Genomic DNA, 20,512 nt, shown 5'->3' on the forward strand with positions numbered 1-20,512 from the left:
ACCCTTGCTAATGGGCCTCCCACCCTTGCTAATGGGCCTCCTTGAAGTTCGGAAAGGCCGGAAATGGGCCCATTTCTGGTCTTCCAGAGAGCCTCTGGACCCCGGGGAAGCCATTTTCGCCCTCCCAAAGGCTCAAGGAAAGCCTCCAGAGCCCAGAGAGGGCAAACACCCCCTTAGTGGTGCAGGAGACCGACTAGGCCATGCCCATGATTGCCATGCCCATCCAGCAACCAGGCAGAGAATCCGTTGCTAAAATTTCTGAAGCACACCCCTGGTCACAATGAGAGTATGAAGAGAGGGAAACAATGACAGATCATTTCCCTGGTTAATTATATAATTAATCTATAATTTATAAGGGACAAATGTTGGTTAATTTTTGAGACTAGAAAATCTGAAATGTGGATAGGTGTCTGCCCTCAGCAGTAAAACCAGACAAGAAACATGATTAGCTCAGCTAAATCTACTTTATTGTAAGGTTACATTAACAGATATTTTGCAAGTACAAATTTCCCGCCCTCATTTTTAACTGCCTGAAAAATTAGGGCAGCTCCTTCCTAAGTTTCTTCCTCTGACAGTTATGCCACTGGTAATAAAATCCTTGAATTCTGTATCTGCAGGAATAAAGGATAAAACGGCAGGTTTTCGGAAGATTGTTTGAAAAAAAATAAACTAAATGTTTATAGAGTTTGTAGAAAATATGGTACTAAGAGGCGATGACCAAAAGCATCAAAAAGCAATGCAGAAAATTTTATCTTTGAAGAAAGTGCTTGTGTAACACAGCGCAGAAAATTTCATTTGTTGAATAAATGTGCAGTTTGATTTCAGGATCATTTGATGAGCGATCCAGTCCTCAAGGGTTTTCCTGAATAAAAATTTATATTTGGAAGATTATTTTCATAATTAAAATAAAGTAGAAAAAAAAAAAGAAATGTAGCACATATATTTGCATGCTACAGTGAACCATAAATAAAAAAGAATAATATCAGAAATGTGGTATAGAGGTAAAAACCCTTCAGTAGCGTTACTCAAATGAAAGATCTCTTTTAAAGTTGTTCAAAAATTTAAGGAATTCTGCTACTTTGTCCTGATAGCTTTCAAGTTCAGAATATTTCTGCAAAAAAAAAAAGGAAGAAAAACACTATTGTGAATCATCTCAAATTCTAAATGTAAGCATATAAAATTTTAAATACAGGTAGTCCTTGACTTATGACAAGTGAACCCAAAATTTATGTTGTTAAATGAGACAGGCATTAAATGAACTCACATAGCCACATAAATTTTTGGCTCAATTGTGGTTGTAAATCAAGGACTTCCTATAATCCTTCTTAGATAATATATAAAGCCCTTCAGTCCCTCACTTAATCCATAAGCAATGAATTTCCAATGAAGTCAGTTACCTCACATATCCAGCGATTTTCCTCCAGATGGCTGAAAACTCGTTTCACGAAATCTTTGACTGGCTCATCCTGAAGATTTTCCTCTCCATCTTCATCCCGAATATGTTGTTCTTTTACAGCTGAACAGCATTCCTGATACAACTTATATTTATAATGCTTCAGATCATGATAAACCTTGGTACGCCTTTGACATACAATGCCAACTTTCAACCTCTGCAGAAACGTAAGTTCTTTTAGTGGTATATTCTGAATAACAGTAGTAAACACTGCAATTAGTTAAGCTAGAATACATGTCCTATAAAAAAAGAGAACTGAACACAGACAGGACTTTTATTATTATCCAATAATGAAATCCTAGTTAGAAAGCCGCTCCTGCACCCATTTTAATGAAAGCAATGGTGATGTTGATTGTCTAAGTTTTTCTTTTTTGTTCAAGAAAAGTAACAAGCGATTACTTTTTTTTAAACTACAAAATATTGGCACCCACGCAGTTCGCTGACATTTGAAAGTATAAATTAAAAGGATTACTTCTCTGTTGCATACAGTTATTATCATTAAGTCACAAGGAATACCTTGTTCAAGCATTACGTGAATTGCAAAGGAATTTTTTAAATGAGTTATTGAATATGAACACAGAAAACCCTCAGTTTACATAGTAGAACAGTCTCCCTAGCAAAAATCTAAGCAGTCACTTCAAGTTAGAAAGTTTGGGAACAGAGAATTAGAGTCTAGTAAATACTCAGTAACTTAAAGCTGTACATATGTGCAGCAGATGCTGTTAGCACATGAAAGGAATTGGACAAAATATTTGTTTCAAAGGGCATATTTCTCACATATAAAATCATCACAGTTACTAAATGGACCAATTCATTTCTCCTGTTTACTTAATTACCCAGCTATCTAAAGTTAATTACTTTATTTGGATGTAAATATCAGAAAAAATGATGAACTATTCTGAATTAAGCAAGTCTCTAGCATTTTCATTTTAGGCAGTCTTTGGATTTTGCATTCAGAAAACCAAAATGCCCATGGGGGAAAAAAAATTCAAAGTCAAGCCTGATTTTAAACTTGAGACTTTCTATGTGAGTTTATGTAAGTTTTATATAAGACTTTGTAAGAACTGGGCAGGTAAGTAATATAGTACAGTGTAATGTACTGTTAAACATCAACCCAACTCTCAAATCTGAACCAGCAGATTATAGTAAAAATAAAGTTCAAAAAGAAAATTCACAAGAAGTTTAAGATACATAAATATTATAGGGTAAGACAATTCTTGCATGCAAGTTTGTCAGTGCTTATTTCAAGGAAGTGACTCTGATTATTCTCAGCTGCTGATAAAAATAAAGAACAGCACAAACTGTAATATAGTATTTGGATCTGAAGTGGAACAGATGATCTGGAATCAGTGTGAAAAAACATATTTCAGGAAGGCTAAGAAACGGAGATGAGTACCACCTCTTAAGAGTCAGACATGAGGAAACTTTACCTTGATAAACCTTTACCTTTATAAAAATAATTAAAAAGGCAAAGGTTTTCCTATCAGTTATGTCCAAGTCTGTGGGGGTTGCTCATCTCTGTTTCTTGGCCAAGGGAGTCAGGCTTGCCCAAAGACAATTTCTGTGATCATGTGGCCAGCATGGCTATACGCCAAAGGCTCACAGAATGCTGTTGATTTGCCACCCAAGTGGTACCTATTTATCTACTTGCATTTGCATACTTTCGAACTGCTAGGTGCGTAGGAGGCGGGGCCAGAATGGGAGCTCACCCCTTTGCACGATCTCGAGTGCAGCTGACAAGCTCAGGGTCTTTAACTGTTGAGTCATCACATTCCCTTGTAATAAGCTAGACGAGAGCTAATCTGAGTTCAAAGAAAGACAAGAAACCTTGAAACAAGGATAGGAAGCCTCAAGATTTGAAAAATTAGGAAATGGAAAGAACAATAGATATTTTAGAACAGAGTTGGGGAATGATGGCCACTTTATGACATGTGCACTACAACACCTGCCAAAAAAGCCAACACAGTTGAAGGCTGCATAAAGAGGGATAGAATCAAGATCACGTGAAGTGTTAATACCACTTTATAATGCCTTGGTAAGACCACACCTGGAATACTGCATCTAGTTTTGATCGCCACGATGTAAAAAAGACGTTGAGACAGAGCTCAGAGGAGAGCAACAAAGATAATTAGGGAACTGGAGGCTAAAACATATAGAGAATGGTTGCTGGAATTGGGTATGTCTAATTTGATGAAAACAAGGGATGACATGATAGCAGTGTCCAATATCTAAGGGCTGCCACAAAGAAGAGGAAGTCAAGCTATTCTCCAAAGCACCTGAGGGCAGGGCAGAAAGCAATGGGTGGAAAGTAATCAAGGAGAGAAGCAACCTAGAACTAAGGAGAAATTTCCTAACAGAACAATTAATCAGTGGAACAACTTGCCTCCAGAAGTTGTGAATTCTCCAACACTTGAAGTTTTAAAGAAGAGAATGGATAATCATTTGTCTGAAATGATATAGTTTCCTGCCTAAGCAGGGGGTTGGACTAGAAGACCTCCAAGGTCCCTTCCAACTCTGCTATTCTATTCTATTCTATTCTACTCCCAGAATTCCTGAACCATCAGGAATTCTGGGAATTGAAGTCCACAAATCACACAAGGGCCATCAGATTCAGAGTGATCCCTAGAGATTTTGGAAAGGTGAATTTTAAAGAGAAAGTTTTTTTTAAAAAAGAAACTGATGGGTACAGTGAGTAGTGATCCTATCATGATGCATATGAAACACCTTTCCCATTTTGGCTTTGGGCACACTACATCACCAGTACACGTTATTATAAATACCACATCTGAAACCTGTAAACAAAATAACCTTTCAAAAGCGCAAAGATTTTAAAACATGTAAATACATTTGCTTTTCAGTAATTAGCAAAACATACCTGTGTATCGTGAGGCATGAAGTCATCCTCTTTCAGTGTTTTATGACAGTAATCTTTTCCAGAAAAAATCACTATAAACTTACAGTCTCTATCTAGCTCACAGGCTTGACAAATACGCGTCTCTGAGTATTGCGGGATTATACAGACATTAGAGTAACTGTCTACTCGTGTCTAGAAAAGAATACAATTGATTAGAGTTCTGTTGTTAATAGCTCCAGGGCAGTGGTGGGGTTCAAATAATTCAACAATCGGTTCTCTGCCCTAATGATTTCTTCCAACAACTATTTCACAAGAAGAGTTCTCCACTCCTCTACTCGTTGTAGAATACCTTATGCCACCAGACTTGAAATTCTAGAACTAGAAAACCTTGAATTACGCCGTCTTCGGTCTGACTTAAGCATGGTATATAAAATCATACATTGCAATGTCCTACCTGTCAATGAATACTTCAGCTTCAACCATAACAACACAAGAGCACACAATAGATACAAACTCAAAGTAAACCGCACCAAACTTGATTGCAGGAAATACGACTTCAGCAATAGAGTGGTCAATGTCTGGAATACTCTACCCGACTCTGTAGTCTCTTCCCAAACCCCAAAAACTTTAACCTTAGACTGTCTACTATTGACCTCACCCCTTTCCTAAGAGGTCTGTAGGGGGCGTGCATAAAGCGCACCATCGTGCCTACCGTCCCTGTCCTATTGTTTCTCTTATTCTTTTATTTTTCTTATATGTACCCATTTCATGTATTCACAACTATGTATACACTTATACTTACTATCTTGCAAACAATTGGGAAATCAAATAAATAAATAATAAATAAAAATAACTACTTCACCAAACTGCTCAGAAAGTTAAGTTTCTCTCGAACTGGTGCGAACTGGCTGAATCCCACCACTGCTCCAGGGACTTATTAACAACATTTTGGAAATATTACACATTCATATAACATTTAGATAGTCCTCAACTTACAACCATAATGGAGTTCAAGTTTCTTGAAGGCAAATGAGAAAAGTATTAAATCAGAATGCATTAAAATACAGTGGAGCTTCGTAATCCATTCCAGGACTTCGGTCGCAACCTGTTTTGTTTTGTTTTTAATATAATTTTGTTTATTTTATATTTACAATAATTCCATCTTTCATTCATACTGTTGTGGTTCACTGGCAGCCAGTGCAGACTGCAGCGGAGTTGGACAGTGAGGAAGAAAGGGGACCAGTCAGGGAGTCTGGAGAGGACTTGGACGAGGGTCCTGCGTCTGATGCAGGGATGGGGCCAGGACTATCTGGGAATGTGATGCTGCCTTCAGTGCCTGGCAGCAGTGAGGCAGAGGACCCAGGGAAGCCTGTTCCCATGCATATGTGCGCAGAGCTGCTAGAAGATGAGAGCAGCTGAAGCAGAAGGGGCGACTCAAGAGTAGGGCTAGGAGGTAATTGCCCCTCCCATAAGGGATAACAGTCAGACCTCAATGACGAAAGCTTTGCAGGAAGCAAAGTAGTTTGATAGATTCTGAGTCCTCTTTGAAGCTCTGGTTGGTTTTTTTCTGGTATTTCGATTGGTTTCTGTTATAATTGGAGACTTCTGTTTTTGGCAGCATTCTACAGCACTGAAAGGCATGTGCTTATATTGGGGAACTGTTTATAATTAGTTCTGGCTGGGAATGAAAGGAATTCCCAATGTTGCAATAAAATAGGTTTTGCTTTTTAAACAAGTTTGTGTTTAATTACATTTGATGAAGCCTGGGTCAGAACACATACAGTGTGTCGACTGGGTACATATATCTTATGCTAACAATTGTAATTAATACATTTCTTACCAATACAACAATAATCACATTTTCTTTATAAGCCATTATTTTTATATCTATTACTTTTATTTTTATCTTAACTTAACTTAACTTATATCCATCTACTCAATTTTAACTTGTTTTATTTTCCAACCATTGATAGAATAAGTCCCATACCATGTAATTCAGTTTCTTCTTTTTCTTTAATTGCCAGTGTTAATCTATTCATCTCTGCACATTCAAATATTTTCTCTATCACTTTTCTCTATGCCAGCATTTTATCACTTTTCCAATTCTGAGCAAATACAATCCTAGCTGCTGTTAATACATGAATAACCAAATATACTTTTTCTTTGCTATAACCTTCAGGTCTCATCCCTAATAGAAATATTTCAGGTTTCAAGTCTGTATGTTGCTATATCATTTTTTCCAACCATGTGTGGATTTTTGTCCAATATCTTTTAGCTTCTATACATGTCCACCACATATGGTAATATGATCCAGGTGTCTGATGGCACTTCCAGCATTTAGCTGATTTGTCTTTAAACACCTTTGCCAATTTTGCTGGTGCCAGTACCATCTGTAAAACATCTTATACAAATTTTCTTTATATGCTGTTGATATTATTAACTTATAATTTCTTTCCCATAATTTCTGCCATCTATCTAATGCTATAGTATACCCAAAATGTTTTGCCATGGTATCATCATTTCCTTTACTTGCTCTTCTAGTTTTGCACCTAGTAAATAACAGTACAATTTTTTAATCATCTTGTCTTCCATTCCTGTTAGTATTTTATCCAGTTCTGTCAACTACTTATGGATACCTTCAGCTTTGATATCTTTTTCATATGTTGATTGTATTTGCATGTATGAATACCAATGCATATCAACCCCTTGTTCATTCAATTCTCATTTGGTTTTGAGCTCATTCAGTATATCCTTATATCTAAAAATAGTTCCCATTTTACTGATACCGTGTTTCTCATATAATAAGGCCGGGTCTTTTTTTTTTTTTGAGCCCGAAAAAATGGCTAGGCTGTCTTTTCGGGGTGACTTAATTCCCCCTTGCATCTTTGGGCGGGCGGGCAGCGATGGCTTGGATGTTGACCTCGGCGTTGGTGGGGCACTTTGTATCGGGGTCAAGCGCAGGCAGCACCATATCCGGCTGTGCAACAAAAGTACTTCCTAATGGCAAGCCCCCACCATTCCCCCATTTTGCATGTTTTAATATAGGCCTTAATTTGGGGGAGGGGCTTAATTTCATTTCATGCCTATAAAACATGCTGGGACTTCCTATTGGGGGAGGCCGTATTGTTGGAGAAACAGGGTATTTGGGTGTACCAGAGCTTCTGTTGTTGATAACCAGACTGGAATTTTTAAGTAATGTTTTCTAATTTTTTCCCATACTAACAATAAAGCATTCCTAAAAAGTGTCTTCGAAAATAACCATGTATCGTACTTCTCCTATACCATAGAAATGCATGCCAACCCAATTGCAAATCATGTCCTTCCAGTGTCAACAACCTTGTGTTTCTTAACATAATCCATTCTTTCATTCAAGTTAGTACTGTGGCCTGATAGTATATTTCTCAGTTAGGTAACCCAAACCCAGTTGCAACCTGACTTGGTTGTGACCAGAAGCATGACCATCTACGCGTGCACAGACCAAAAAAAAAATGGTGAAGGGAAAAATGGTGAAGGGAATCTTTCCACACCAGTTTTGTTCGCCAGCTGATTTTTGAATCGTGACCCTTCAAAAATTGGAGGGATTTTTTGTTTGCGACCCGAGGTTCCACTGTATTACAAATATACAATTGAGCCCCAAAATTTTGTTGCTAAATAAGACATTTGTTAAGTGAATTTTGCCCTATTTTACAACCTTTCTTGCCACAGTGGTTAAGTGAATCACTGCAGTTATTAAGTTAGTAACATGTTTCTTAAGTGAATCTGGCTTTCCCATTGGCTTTGCTTGTCAGAAGATTGCAAAAGTTGATCACATGACCTCAGGAACACTGCAACGGTCCTAAATATGAGCAAGTTGCCAATCTGAATTTTGACCAGGTGACCTTGGAGATGCTGTGACAGTCATAAGTGTGAAAAATGGTCCTGAGTCACTTCAGTGTTGTCGTAACTTTGAACGGTCACTACACAAATTGTTTAATTGTATGTTTACTCTTTTTCATTGTTACATTGTTGCATACATAACACACTGCATGGATCTGTATGCCAGAGCCAAATCAACTAAGCAATGAAGTTAAAAGATTAAGAAGAAAATTAAATACCCTGTATCGTTTTTTCCAGCGACATTCCGAAACGAGACTTTCAAGGTACGGTTGAATAAAGCGTTGATCAAAATAATCGAGGGAACTTAGCATTTCCTGCGCGTACTTCTTTTCTCTTTTCCTCTCTTTGGAAAGGGAAAAAAATAGGCCTTGTTATTAACATCACAATTTTATAAACAGTACAAGAAGCACTCAACGTACGACCATAATTGGAAGAGGGGTGAGCTTCAAAAATTTTAGCAAAGGGTTCTCTGCCCGGTTTCTGGGTAGGCGTGGCCATGGTGGGCGTGACCTAGTCAGCCTCCTGCACCACTGTGGGGGGCGTTTTTGCCCTCTCTGGGCTCCGGAGGCTTTCCTTGAGCTTCTAGGAGGGCAAAAACGGCCTCCCCGGGCTCCAGAGACTACGGAAACTTCCGGGAGGCCCGTTTTTCACCCTCCTCGAGTCTCCATGCGCGCCCTGCACTTACCTATATCCAAAACGGGCCGTGTGGGAACTCCTGGGCGGGGCAGGGTGGGGTACGTGGGGCCAGCCAGGAGTGGGATTTAGGGGTTGTCCGAACTGCACAGAATCTTAGCTAGGGGCTCTCCCAAACCCCTGCGAACCCCCAGCAGCCCATCCCTGAATTGAAACCAGAAGATCTGTTGCTAAGCAAGGCGTTTGTTAAGTGAGTAGCGCTCCATTAATGACCTTTTTGCCACGGTTGTTAAGTGAATCACACGGTCGCCGAGATAATTCAGTTTTCCCCATGCTGACTGGGAGTAACGATCATGGACAATGCAACCATGACACCTACACGCCACTTACCTGAATTTTGATTACCTGACTATATGGGAAAGTTTTAAGTGCGACAAACAGTTGTAAGTCATTTTTTTCAGTGCCACTGTAAATTCAAACAGTTGCTAAATGAATGGTTGTTAAGGATTATCTCTAATGCATTTATTTACTGCCCTGAAGGGGAAAAAATAGAAAGAGGATAACAAATAGTCTCTTTGGAAGGGATGCTTGCTTACCATATAAAGAGCTCAGAAATTTATCATCAGTTGCATTGATGAGAAAGGCTTTCACAACTCTTTGAAAGTGTAAATAACGATCGACCCCAGACACTGTTTAAAAAGAAAACCAACACAAATATGTGTCAGTATGGCCCATATGAATAAATGACTAGGTGCTAATAAATACTATAAAAAGGACATTTAAGCTACTTCTTATTTGTTGTGACCTTACCAAATGGAATATGTTCTTCCAATAAGTGACTGGCCACATGATGTTTTCTGTCTTGATGTTGGTAGTCTTCCTCCTGAAAGTTATCCCATTTCTCCTCTCCTCCTCCTCCTCCTCGTCTCCTTCTTCTTCTATGAAATTTTTCATGCTGTCTTCATCAGATGTAACACCAATTTCCTCTTGTGTGAGGGGTGAATGATTATCACGTTGCATCAAGGCATGATCTGCACTTCCCTGGTGACATTAAAAAAGGCACAGTATTTATAGAATATTTTAGTTAAATACTTTGGTGTTTCATGAATGGGATTAGCATTAATTCATGTTAAAGTCATGTCACTGTGTATATGGACAATACAGTACAGTATGTTTTATGTTAGGCCACTGGGCATTGCAAAGTTTGAGTTGAGTGGTCATATAAGACAATAAGTACAGTACCATATCTACAAAGACCAGAGCTGTGCAAACAATGGTATTCCATGTGATGCTCTATCAAAGTGAAAGTTGGTCTTTAAAGAAGCAGGACAGGAAAAGCATTGATGCTTTTTTAATGCTGGGGTTAGAGAAAACTCCTGAGAATACTTTGGACCGCCAAGAAAACAAACAGGTCATTGAACAGATCAACCTAGAGTTTCCACTGGAAGCACAAATGATCAGGTTCATATTATCCAACATGATGTGAAGACCCAGCTCTCCAGAGAAGGCTCCAATGCTAAGAAAGGTGGAAGAAAAGAGGATAAGATGACCGACAGCAAAGTGGAGGCAGTCAGTTACACTAGCAAATTAGTGCATTGTTGGAAGAGGTGAAAAACCAGGTTATGGACAGATTGTCATGGAGAAAAATCTACCTGGAATGGAACGGAATAGAAAAGAAAAGAACAGAACAGAATAGAATATAGAATAGAAGCTAGAAGGGACCTCAGAGGTCTTCCAGTCCAGCCCCCTGCTCAAGCAGGAGACCTTATACCAGGGGTCCCCAACCACCGGGCCCTGGACCGGTACCGGTCTGTGGATCATTTTGTACTGGGCCGCAAAGAATGAATAATCGTGATTAAAATATATATAAAAATGGTGGCTTTCTTTGCCTTCGGTGAATGGGATCAGGGATCAAGAACACAAAGGAAAGAAGGGGAGGGAGGAAGCCATAGTTTCAGATCAGCCCCCCAATTGCCGCCAGGCCCCCGAAGTGCCTGCTGGCCCTCTAGCAACCAAAGCCTGTCCTGCTCTCTGGCTCAGTGGCTTCAGTTTCCTCCCGCCTTGTTCCTCTCTCAGTCGCTCTCTCGCTCCTCCACCAGCCCAGGAAGAAACTGCTTCAAAGAACCTGGCAGGGTGGCTTTTCCTGTCGGCACAGCTCCTCCGAAGCGCCCGTTCACCCACACACAGCTGCCCACGGTTCAATCCAGTGCTCCGTTCTGCCTGCCTGCCTGCCTGCCTTCGTTTCTGGTTGTTTCGGAGCAGCTACAGCTGAGAAAAAGAGGCGAATAGTAATTAAAGGGAGGGAGACACCTGAGGGATGAGGCTGAGGAAGGCAGGCCGAGAGGCGGGGCTTCTCAGCCGTCCTACAGGGACTTGTCCTGAGCCGCGGAGACAGCTGTGGGCCGCCGCCGCCCAGCGCTCAGTTTTGAAGGCGCTCCTCAGCCAGGCGCAGTTCCTGAATCTGCAGCTGAAACCCTCCATTTTAAATGTCCCAATAGAAGAGAATATCTGTCGCTCAGGGTTGCAATGAGGAGGCCTTGGCGCTCTCTGAACTTGGTGGTTTGCTGGTGGACGTTTTATTACCCGACTAGGTAACAACATCAGATGTTACCTAGTCAGGTAAAGAAACGTCTGCAAGCAAACCACCAAACTCGGACTCCACTGCCCCTACCCGGTCCTTGAAAAAGTGTTTCTGCGTGAAACTGGTCCCTGGTACAAAAAAGGTTGGGGACCACTGCCCTATACCATTTCAGACAAGTGGCTGTCCAGTCTCTTCTTAAAAAGTCTCCAGTGATGGTGCTGCACCCACGATTTCTGGTGGCAAGCTCTTCCACTGGTTAATTGTCCTCACTGTTAGCAAGTTTCTCCTTAATTCCAGGTTGCTTCTCTCCTTGATTAGTTTCCATCCCTTGTTTCTTGTCCTGCCTTCAGGTGCTTTGGAGAATAGGTTGATCTCCTCTTCAATGGTCCTTTTATGACTTGTGGACTTTAACACCCAGAATTCCTGAGCCAGCTATTCTGGGAGTTAAAGTCCTTAAGTCATAAGGGGCCATGGTTCCCCACCTCTGATAATGGAGAGACCCGGCTTATGATACGACAGAATGGATAACATCATCATCGAGATTAGATTAGATTAGATTAGACTAGACTAGAGTAGAGTGGAACAGAATTCTTTATTGGCCAAGTGTGATTGGGTACACAAGGAATTTGTCTTTGGTGCATAAGCTCTCAGTGTACATAAAAGATATAAGTGATAAATCATGATCATAGTCATCATAAATACATTCATCATGAATCATGATACAACACTTAGCGATAGTCATAGGGTACTAAATAAACAATCAACAAAAATCATACTAGGAAACTAAATAAAACAATTATGTACTTGATGGCACATAACCAAATGAAGCCCCTCACAAGCTAATTATTTATGTCTATTTTTATAGTTTGGGGTCATAAGATAAATATAAAAAGGTGCTTCTAAAATTCATGTGGATTACAGTGAAATCCATCTGAGATCTACCAGCAAGTGTGAAAAAATCCTTTTTTGAAATTAATTGGAAACGTACCTCATCACGTTGATTGACTCTCCCAGATTTTTGTGTTTGCCGGGAAGAGAGTTCTTGAAGCTGTAGGTGTCCTTCTTGTTTTCTATTGGCTGCTTTCTCTTCTGGGGATGTGGGTGACTCCTCACCAACAGATAAGTCCTCTTCACTAATTACCGTCCTGCCTTTAGCAATCATTTTCCTAGGAACACTGCTGTCACTGCTTTCATCACTGTCATATATCACCGCTGTCCGAGGTCTCTTCCTCTTTCCAAAGGAGATGTTTTCTTCTTCCAGATCCTCAGAAGATGCATCGCTCCAACCTTTCTGTAAATCTGCATCGCTCCCAGCTTCACTATTACTTTTGCTAAGTATGGAGGTCTTTTCTTCTTTTCCATCTACATCTTCTTTCAATCTGGACTTGGGATCTCTTTCTGAGGATGAGGATGACGAGGAGGAAGAGGAATATATAATGTCATCGTCATCATCCTGACTTTCAGGAAATAGATATCTCTTAGTCCGACTCCAGTCAATGTGAGATTTGGCCACTGGTTTTGCTGTGACGCTTCTGGTTTGGTATCTTCTAGTTACAGCATTAGTTTCCATAAGGATTTACTAAAAAAAGAAAAGAAGAAGATAAATTTGATGTTCTAAGTTCACTATATTTTTGGTTTTACAACTCTTCAAATAGTGATGGGAAGTCCAGTCAAAAATGGAGGCTTTCCTTTTCTGCTCACACCCCTTGTCCCAGACTTAAAATAAATAGATGTACAGTAAACCCTTAATTTTAATGGATTATTAATTGGGAAGAAAAGTACAGACAGTCCGTAACTTACAACTATTCAATTAGTCCTGGCCTGTCAAACTGGCAGCCCGCAGACCAGATATGCCACGCCCATCCCAGCTCTGCAAAGGCAAAACCCGCCTCATAATATCTCACAATCTGGCCCGTGAGGTGATCAAGTTTGACACCCCTGATTTAGTGACTGGTCAAAGTTACTGTCATGTCCCCATCAGAGCCTGAATCTGCGGAGGAAGATGATCCAGAACTGGAGCCGATGGAGATTGAGGGAGTGGCTTCATTGGCTTGGGAGGAAAATGGGGAGGAGAAGGCCCAGTCAGGCCAGGGCCTTTCAGGATTGGAATGGGTTGTAGTCAGGGAGGAACGGGGGCAGGATGACCAAGAGAGGCTAAGCAGTGAACATGAGAGTCAGAGCTCGGGCAAGGAGCAAGAATTACCCCTCCTGATTCTTGAGCACGGAGGTGGGAGCGAAGGCGAGAACAGCGCAGACTGACCCGATGACCGGGAGGAGACCACCCCGCCCTTCTTCACAAGACACACCTGGGAACTGAGACTTAAGGAGACGCTGTGGGGAGGGGAATTTGGTTTAGTTTACTTTATTGTTATTGCACTTCATACAACGAAATCAAACATCATCTTCAGTGCACATCATGACTATGAAAATAAACACAAACACACATCCTTCACACTCCACACATTGAATTGGAAACCTCCGACACCACAACAACACTGCACTATACAACATAATTCAACAGAGCTATCCTACTGCCCTGGGATAGAAACTGTTTTTCAGCCTATTTGTCCTTGTTTTTATTATTCTATTTTATTTTTATTTTATTATTGTTTTATTATTGTTTATTTTATTATTGTTGGGAACAAACGCTGAATTCCTGGAGTGTTGAGTGCCGACGCTTGAACTGTTCTGGATTCCTTGCATTCTTTCTGGATTCCTTGCTTTGCAGCCATTGTGCTCACAGTGTTGGGCTGGACTATTTGCAGCCAGAGGCTGCTTGAGGAGTGTGTGTGTGTGTGTGTGTGTGTGTGAGTGAGATCATTTTGCTCTGGGACTTGCCAGAAACATGGGAGTATTTCAGCAAAGCATTACACAAAGTAGACCACAACCTATTTCTTAGTAAGCTAGAAAAAAGTAGAATAGATAGCACCACCACTAGATGGACTCGCAACTGGCTGACAAACCGTACTCAATGAGTAGTCCTTAATGGGTCTAAGTCTACATGGAGGGAAGTAAGCAGTGGGGTACCACAAGGTTCCATCTTAGGCCCAGTACTCTTCAATATCTTCATTAATGACTTAGATGAGGGAATAGAAGGGGAACTTACCAAATTTGCAGATGATACTAAGCTGGCAGAAATAGCTAACACCCAAGAAGATAGGCTCATGATCCAGATGGATCTTGACAGACTAGAACACTTGGCTATATCTAACAAAATGAAATTCAATGTAGAGAAAAGTAAAGTCCTACACTTAAGCAAGAAAAACCAAAAGTACACATATAGACTGGGTGAAACCAGGCTCAATAGCAGTAACTGGGAGAGGGATCTTGGAGTCTTAGTGGACAACTAGCTAAATATGAGCCAGCAGTGTGCAGCAGCAGCCAAAAAAGGTAATGCAATCCTAAGTTGTATCAACAGAGGGATACAATCGAGATCAAGTGAGGTACTAATACCACTCTATAAAGCCTTAGTAAGACAACACCTAGAGTACTGCATCCAGTTTTGGTCATCACATTATAAAAAAGATGTTGACACTAGAAAAAGTACAGAGAAGAGCAACCAGGATGATTAGGAGACCGGAGACTAAAACATATGAAGAACACTTGCAGGAACTGGGCATGGCTAGTCTAGTGAACAGAAGGACCAGGGGAGACATGATAGCAGTCTTCCAATATTTGAGGGGCTGCCACAGAGAGGAAGGGGTCAAGTTATTTTCCAAACCACCCGAAGGCCAGACAAGGAATAATGGATGGAAACTGGACAAGGAGAGATTCAATCTGGAAATAAGGAGAAATTTTCTGACAGTAAGAACAATCAACCAATGGAACAGAAGTTGCCCTCGGAAGTTGTCGGAATGCTACCACTTTCAAGAAGAAATTGGACTGCCATTCATCAGAAATGGTGTAGGGTCTCCCGCTTGGGCGGGGGGTTGGACTAGATGACCTATAAGGTCCCTTCCAACTCTGATTATCTGTTAAATCTGTTAAGCGTTTGGGGAAATTTGGGGCAATAGAGGGGCAGTTTGAACTGCCAGCTGCCTCTATTACCTCTGTGCCATGCCTCGGATCATCACAGTTACAATAGTACTGAAAAAAGTGACTTATGACTGTTTTTCACACCACCACTGCAGCATCCTCATGGTCACAGAATTTGAATGCTTGGCAACTGGCATGTATTTCTGACTGTTGCAATATCCTGGTGCTGCACGATTCCCTTTTGCGACCTTCTGACAAGCAATGTCAATGGGGAAGCCTTAACAATTGTCACTAACTTAACAGCTACAATGATTCACTTAAAAATCATGGCGTGAAAGCTTGTAAAATGGGTGTAACAGTTCACAACTGTCTTGTTAGCTACAGACATTTTGGACTCAATTATGGTTGTAAGTAAATGTACCTGTAATGTCCTTCAGAACTCATTGCCTCTTACTGCAAATGAAATCTTACATGGCCATAATTTGGTAAAGGAATTTTTGTCTTCCAGATCCAAAATCTGCCAAACAAGTCCAGGAAATCTCTCAATTATTATTGTTATTTTTGGTAGGGGGAAGAGAAATCTCACAGAACATTTTAACGCTGTAAAATTATCATGAAGCGTATTTGCAAAGGCAATGCAAAGTTTTGCAAATCTGTTTGATTCAACTGAGTTGCAGTTTTAAAGATATTTGACCACACAGCTGGCCAGAAATGAAACCTCACTTTTGGAAATAAATTCTGCAGGTGTTAGAGAACTACAGAATTTTCAGAGGATTTTGCCAAATGATTGGTTCAAGGGCTGCAACATAACTAGCCCTTTATCATTGCTTAATAGAGCTGGATTTCACAGACTTCTGCATCAAATGAAGATAATCTGATAGGCATTTGGAAAGACGCAAACACATACCCAGCTAAGGATGCTAAACAAGACTGCATGAAAAATGATTGCTTCTGTTTATTTTTACCCCATCTTGATTATTTCTAGAAATGTAGCGAACATACTTAATATTGCTTCCTCCTCTTTATCCCCACAACTCCAACCTTGTAAGGTGGATTGGGTTGAGAGGTAATGACTGGCTCAAAGTCACCTGGCTGGTTTTCATGATTAAGACAGGATTTGAACTCACCTTTTCTTGGTTTCTAGCTGATGCTTTAACCCCTAGATCAAACTGATTCTTGGTTTACGCTGCCCTTCAAACTCCCATTGAAGTCTGTAAATGTAAAAGAAGAAATTCAACATCAGAGAATAGGGACTTTTCAGAAACTGATATTGATTAGAAGCACTTTAAAAATAAAAATAGTATTAAATATTATTTTTTAATTTTTTAATTATTATTTTATATACAACAAATCCATTCCATTTCAATCGTGCGTCGACTAGGTATATATTTCAATTATTTAACCATTATAAATGATATTCTCCTTATCAAATCTAACAATAGTACATCAATAATCACATTCCCATATAAATAATAGTATCGCATATATTTATTACAATTATTTAACAATTATAAATGATGTTTTCCTTATCAAATCTAACAATACAGCATTCCCATATAAATAATGGTATCGGATATATCTATTACATTAATTTCTCTAATTACTCTATAAATACATCAAATTCCTTTTAATTTGTTCTATTTTCTACCCATTGATACAACTGATGTAAAGATATTTTAAATGAAAAGGGTGAGCTCAAAATAAAACAAGAATTAAACGAACAAGGATTAGATATAGAATGGTATTCATATATGCTGATACAAACAAGGTATGAAAAAGATATTAAAGATGAAGGGATCAAGGAAGAGTTGACAGAATTGGATAAAATACTAACAAGAACAGAAGACAAATTGATTAAAAGACTACACTGTTATCTATTGGGTGTCAAGTTTGAAGAAGAACAAGTTAAAGAAACAATGATTGCATGGGCAAATTTTTTTGGATATGCTATAGAACTGGATAAATGGCAGAAATTATGGGATAGGAATTATAAATTGACAATTCTGACATCTTATACAAAGGAGAATTTGTATAAGATGTTTTACAGATGCCACAATGCCAGCAAGACTAGTGAAAATGTTTAAAGATAAATCAATGAAATGTTGGAAATATCATCAAACGCCAGGAAAATATCATCATATGTGGTGGACTTGCACAGAGGCTAAAAGATATTGGGCTAAAATACACACATAGTTGGAAAAATGATTAAACAACATATAGATCTGAAACCTGAAATATTCCTATTATGAATGGTACCAGAAAGTTATAGTAAAGAAAAGATTTACCTAATTATACACGTTTTAACAGCGGCTAGAATTGTATTTGCCCCAAATTGGAAGAGTGATAAAATACCGACAGAGGGAAAAATAATTGAAAAAATATTTGAATGTGCAGAAATGAATAGACTGACACTAGAAGTCAAAGAAAAAGAAGAAACTGAATATTACACGGTAAGGAAATATTACTTTCTAAAGAGCAGGAAATGCATCAAGTAACAACAGCTAACAAGTAGTAACAAACGATAACATGGTTGTTTGATGCTCTTGTCATGTGTCTTGCAGAAAAACATCCAAGACACACTACAACAGCGTCAAATAACAATGGTTGAGGCTGCCAGAAGTGCAACAACCAGAATTTGGGGTCTCTGTGGACACTCCCAAGTGGTAAAAGAGGAAGAGAAGAGAAAGAAACAACAGATGTTGACTCTAGAAAGACTGCAGAGAAGAGCAACAAAAACTGGAGACTAAAACATATAAAGAATGGATGCTGGAGTTGGGTGTGTCTAGTTTAATGAAAAGAAGGATTGGGATGACATGATAGCAGAGTTCTAATATCTAAGGGGCTGTAACAAAGAAAGATCAACTTATTTTCCAAAGCACCTAAAGGCAGCACAAGAAGCAATGGGTGGAAACTAAACAAGGAGAGAAGCAACTTAGAATTAAGGAGAAATTTCCCGACAGTTAGAACAATTAATCAGTGGAAAAACTTACCTCCAGAGGTTGTGAATGCTCCAACACTGGAAGTTTTAAAGAAGAGATTGGACAACGATTTGTCTGAAATGGGGATAGGGTTTCCTGCCTAAGCAGCGGGTTGGACTAGAAGACCTCCAAGGTCCCTTCCAACTCTCTTATTCTGTTAAGAGCAGGCAAACTATCACTTTTCGCTCGACAATATCCCTGCGAAAATCTCCTTTGAAGGGCACTTCTCGGCTGTAATGAGCGATCAAACCCCAGTAAATAGCCCAGGGTGACAGCCGGGGACTATGGGATCTGGAGTCGTAGGTTACCGGGATAGAATAAGCAGACGGTACGACAAGCATACAGTAGACCCCGTCTTCCTGTCACTCCAATCTGCCAAAGTAAACGAAAGTGTGATCGTTTCCGAAAAATAGAAAGGCGAAAGCGAAACTATTGCGATCGGGCCGCTGCTCGGGGCTTGGGCTACAAACCCATCAGCTGCGGGCTGGGCATAATGGGATTCACGGGGTGGGGTGGGGTATCCTTTCCAGATCCAGGCAACCCTCCCTTGAAAGGCGAGATTAAGACGGACGCCGGCAGCGCTCACCTGACTCTCCGAAAAGCGCTTCCAAGAAACGACTTCCAAGCGAGCGGAAGTCGCAGTGAAACAAGCTGCCAAAACGAAACTTTCGTTTGTCGGGCCCGCTTCTCTTCCTCCCGGCTGTCATTGGCTCAGCTGGCCGGTCCAGCTGACCAGAGAGAGACGGGGCGTTTCGTTGTGTCCCCGCTGTCATCCTGGATGCGGTTGTCAAAAAGACTTCTAATTGACAGCAGTGGGTTAGCTTACGGGGATATTTGTTTAAAGGTTGTGAACAGTATGTAGTTTTGGCCACCTTTGAGATGTCTGGACTTATTTACCAAAGCGAGACAAGAAACGATGCATGGGAACTAATCGAGGAAAGAAGCAGAATAACAGAATTGGAAGGGACCCTGTAGGTCATCTAGTCCAATCCCCCCCCCTCAAGCAGGAGGCCCTACACCATTTATGACAGCTAATCTTGAAAGCTATATTTTTAATATATATATATATATATATATATATATATATATATATATATATATATATATATATATATATATATATATATATATATATATATATATATATATATATATATATAATGTTTAAGTAATTCTTAAAGTAGACAAAAACTATTGAAAATATATTTGGGAGTACCTGTATTAAGAGAAAGTTAAAGAAAACGACGTACCAGTTTAAAGAAAAGATCTGTGTTAAAAACGATGTTAATAAAAGTGTGTGTGTGTGGGGGGATTCTATAAGGATAGTTTGTTGGGAGGGATCTAAATGCAATACTGAAGTTTAAAGCTTGTGTGTTAAAAAGTCAAAGAAAAAATGTATTAGGAAGTTTTGATTTTAAAAAAGTGGTTTTTTTTAAAAAAAAGTTTAGTACTTTGAAGGAGAAAAAGGGTGAAAGAAAAGGTTTTCTCCCCCTTTTCTTTCAGTAAGGTCAGAGAATTTGAAAGAATACAACAAATGTTGTAAATAAAAATGGTGACAGTTCACAAATATTACTAATATTACAAATAGAAATACATATTATTTCCATAATAAGGAAGATAAAGCAGGAATCGTTTATTCAAAGTGGAAAATATGTTCTTATTTGGATATCATTTCTGGAATTTGTGCCTGTGAAGAAAAAACGAAACTGTGACTTTGGTTTTGTTGATTAGAAAGATTTGGTGTTATAGGAATGGCGAGTTATATATTAATGTGTAAAAGCAAAAAGTTGAGCTTGGATGTGTTTATCTTGTATTGTGCTAAGTAGAGTTGGAAGTCAATGCTCCCTTTTCTTTCTTTTTCTCTTTCCCCTTGTATCTCACACCCCTTTCTCCACTCCCTTTCCCTTTCTCAATTTCCTATTTTTCTTCTTTGTATTTTATATAATAAATATAATAAATAAATAATACTAGACACAAGGACAGTTTTTCCCCGAAAGCCATCACTCTGCTAAACAAATAATTCCCTCAACACTGTCCAACTATTTACAAAGTGTACACTACTATTACTGTTAATCTTCTCACCACTCCTTCTCACCCATCCCCTCCCACTTGACTGTTTCCTAGTATGATCTGATTGTTGATTGTACCCTATGACTATCATT

General features: G+C 39.5%; 1 protein-coding gene across 1 annotated transcript; it reads right to left on the minus strand.

Annotated features, from left to right (window-relative positions):
• Window positions 1–451: 451 nt before the first annotated feature.
• CCDC82 (coiled-coil domain containing 82) lies at window positions 452–18,917 on the minus strand. Its single transcript, XM_026675599.2, is given in 10 exon segments — window positions 452–1,111; window positions 1,398–1,610; window positions 4,329–4,499; window positions 8,402–8,526; window positions 9,413–9,505; window positions 9,627–9,654; window positions 9,657–9,857; window positions 12,386–12,976; window positions 16,500–16,583; window positions 18,363–18,917. Coding segments are annotated over 8 exon segments (1,503 nt in total). The 5' UTR covers window positions 12,968–12,976; window positions 16,500–16,583; window positions 18,363–18,917; the 3' UTR covers window positions 452–1,021.
• Between the last annotated feature and the right edge of the window lie 1,595 nt (window positions 18,918–20,512).

Source organism: Notechis scutatus, chromosome 5 (genome assembly GCF_049901735.1).
Source record: "Notechis scutatus isolate UNSWTSFEM ecotype Mainland chromosome 5, rNotScu1.2, whole genome shotgun sequence".
In the NCBI taxonomy this organism is placed as follows: Eukaryota; Metazoa; Chordata; class Lepidosauria; order Squamata; family Elapidae; genus Notechis; species Notechis scutatus.